The 2,446-nt window shown below is 28.4% G+C and overlaps 1 protein-coding gene across 1 annotated transcript in view; it reads left to right on the top strand.

Moving 5' to 3' along the window:
• Window positions 276-2,446, top strand: part of LOC107637989 (ferritin, chloroplastic-like) — a 4,676-nt gene continuing 2,505 nt past the window's right edge. Inside the window, exons 1-3 of the mRNA XM_016341198.1 lie at window positions 276-715; window positions 1,106-1,189; window positions 1,598-1,658. Of these exons, the coding sequence (XP_016196684.1) occupies window positions 435-715; window positions 1,106-1,189; window positions 1,598-1,658 (426 nt within the window). The 5' untranslated portion in view covers window positions 276-434. The remainder of the gene's footprint in view (window positions 716-1,105; window positions 1,190-1,597; window positions 1,659-2,446) is intronic.

Raw genomic sequence — 2,446 nt, 5'->3', positions numbered from 1 at the left:
TTAGAATTATTACATAATATTAGTGGCTGATTGATTTATATAGGTGTTTTATCCTAAAATTAATTTTAATAATATTTAATATATAATAAATAATAGACTATTAAAAAGAAGAGAGAGAAAGAAATAGGAAATTGGTACTTGGTAGCAAGGGCAGCAGGCATGCATAGGGATAAGATTGTTGGTGTAATGTAAGGGTGAGTCACGAGTAACGAATTTTTTGGAAGAGTATTAAAATGCCACGTGGACCGAGTATTTTCTCGATTTCGCCTTCGCACTATCGCAGATTCGCAGTGGACACAGCACGAGGTAGCCACACGCCCGTCTCTTCACACCATATGAAATCCCCAAAATGCCCCTCGCCACCACTACTTAGTAACTACCGTCCCTGAGCTTCATGCAACTCCATTTCCTCTGTTTCTCAACCCCCACACTATATGGCTCTTACCTCTCCAAAATTTTCACCATTTTCAGTGTTTTCTTCTCTCTTAGAACCGACTCATTCTTCTTCTTCCTTGACGTTTGATTTCTCTTGTTTGAAATGGGGAAGCAGAGATGTGAGGGTGATGGCGTCAAGTAAGGCTCTGACTGGAGTGATATTCCAACCGTTTGAGGAAGTGAAGAAGAAATCAGTTGCTGTTCCAACAGCATCTCAAGTTTCACTTGCTCGTCAGAAATATGCTCATCAGTGTGAATCTGTTATTAATGAGCAGATCAAGTCAGCGTTTTCTTCTCCAACACCGTAATTGTTTCCTATTAATTAGTGTTTATTTCAAATATGAACTTAAATTTTAAAAGTATTAGGGTAATTTTATTTGCATAATTAGTCTCCATAACAAATTTAAATCTAAGATTGGATAAGTAAAATTGGATAGAAACTACATTTTAATAAATATTTACAGTTTAGATGTCTAAAAGTATACGTTTTGTTTAAGATTGTATAATTCTTTGATCATGTAATAACAATTTTTATTAATACAATTTATTTTAACAATAGCTTTATACTTTATACATAAAAAAATATGCCCTTTTTCTGGGCATGCAATCTCATTTAATTTTTACTTTGCTGAGAGCATATATATTTCTGTTTGAAAATTATGTGTCACAGTGTGGAGTACGTTGCTTCGTATGTGTATCATTCCATGTTTGCATACTTCGACAGAGACAATGTGTCTCTCAAGGGACTTGCCAAGTAAGCAATGCAAATTAATCGTAGATTCACAACCGCAATAGATAATTAGATTCATTTTATTATAACTATGTTACTGTGATTATAGTAACTATAATATTTTAAGAAATATGTTAAAAAAGGTTGCTTAAAAAAAATATTACCACAATATTTATATAATCGTTATAGTCGTTATAGCCTAGTAATTTACTATATATCTATACTCTATTAAGTTGCACTGTTTCTTTTGTTTTGAAAACATTAGGAGCCACATTTTAAAAATTAAAAATTAAGTAATCGATCTTACTTCAAATATAATAAAGAAAAAAGTATTGGTGATTTAATAATCCGTTTTCAGTTTATTCTTAAACATGTTTCGAAATCTCATGTAACTGGTGTTGCTTGTTAGTAATCATTGTTGAAAACATACAGGTACTTCAGGGAATCTAGTGAAGAAGAAAGAGAACATGCTGAGAAGCTTATGAAATACCAGGTTGGTTAGACCCTTAGACTTTGTGAGATTTTATTAATATTTTATTTGATTTAATTTGTAGTATCTCTTATTTTAATCATTTGTATATAAATTTATAAGTTTTTTTTATCCAGTATATAGAATTTAATTTTGATTCTACAGTAGTATAAAATATTTTATAAAGTCGTGTAATTATGCAACGAAAAAAATAATTATTTTTACTAATGTCACTACAAGAAAAGAGAGTTATTTTAACATGTTTTTTTTAACACCATAGTTAAATGTAAAAATTAATATATATTTTTGATAAATATTACAAATGTCAATTTCTCTATGTTTTTTTAATTGTAGAAAATTACTTTTCAATTTTGACACTCATTTACTTTCAACTTACTCTATTATTCCTATTTTTCGTTGAGCTCTGTCAATTTTGGCATTACACTGCTCAGTTTAGGGTCATATTACTCATTCTTCATCTTCAAAATTTCAGTTTATTCTTTATTTTCAAGATCTCATCTCATTCTTTGTTGAAAATTTTTGTTGAGAATTTTGTATTGTCAATAAATGTCAAAATAAATAGTATTTTTGACGGTTAATAAGTATCACAAAAAATATATTCTCAAATTTTTCTAACAAATTATTTTTGACGGTCAATATTTATCAAAATAAGATTTAAGTTTTTTTTACAATTATTTATATGTTAAAAATACTATTTTTGACAAAATTTTTATTAATATATTTTCATAGTTAAAATAGTTTCAAAATTTTTTTTTGACGAATTTTAATTCTTTTATGACACATATAATCTT

The sequence above is a fragment of the Arachis ipaensis genome, chromosome B04, assembly GCF_000816755.2.
Source record: "Arachis ipaensis cultivar K30076 chromosome B04, Araip1.1, whole genome shotgun sequence".
NCBI lineage: Eukaryota > Viridiplantae > Streptophyta > Magnoliopsida > Fabales > Fabaceae > Arachis > Arachis ipaensis.
This window is presented reverse-complemented; position numbering and strand designations above follow the sequence as displayed.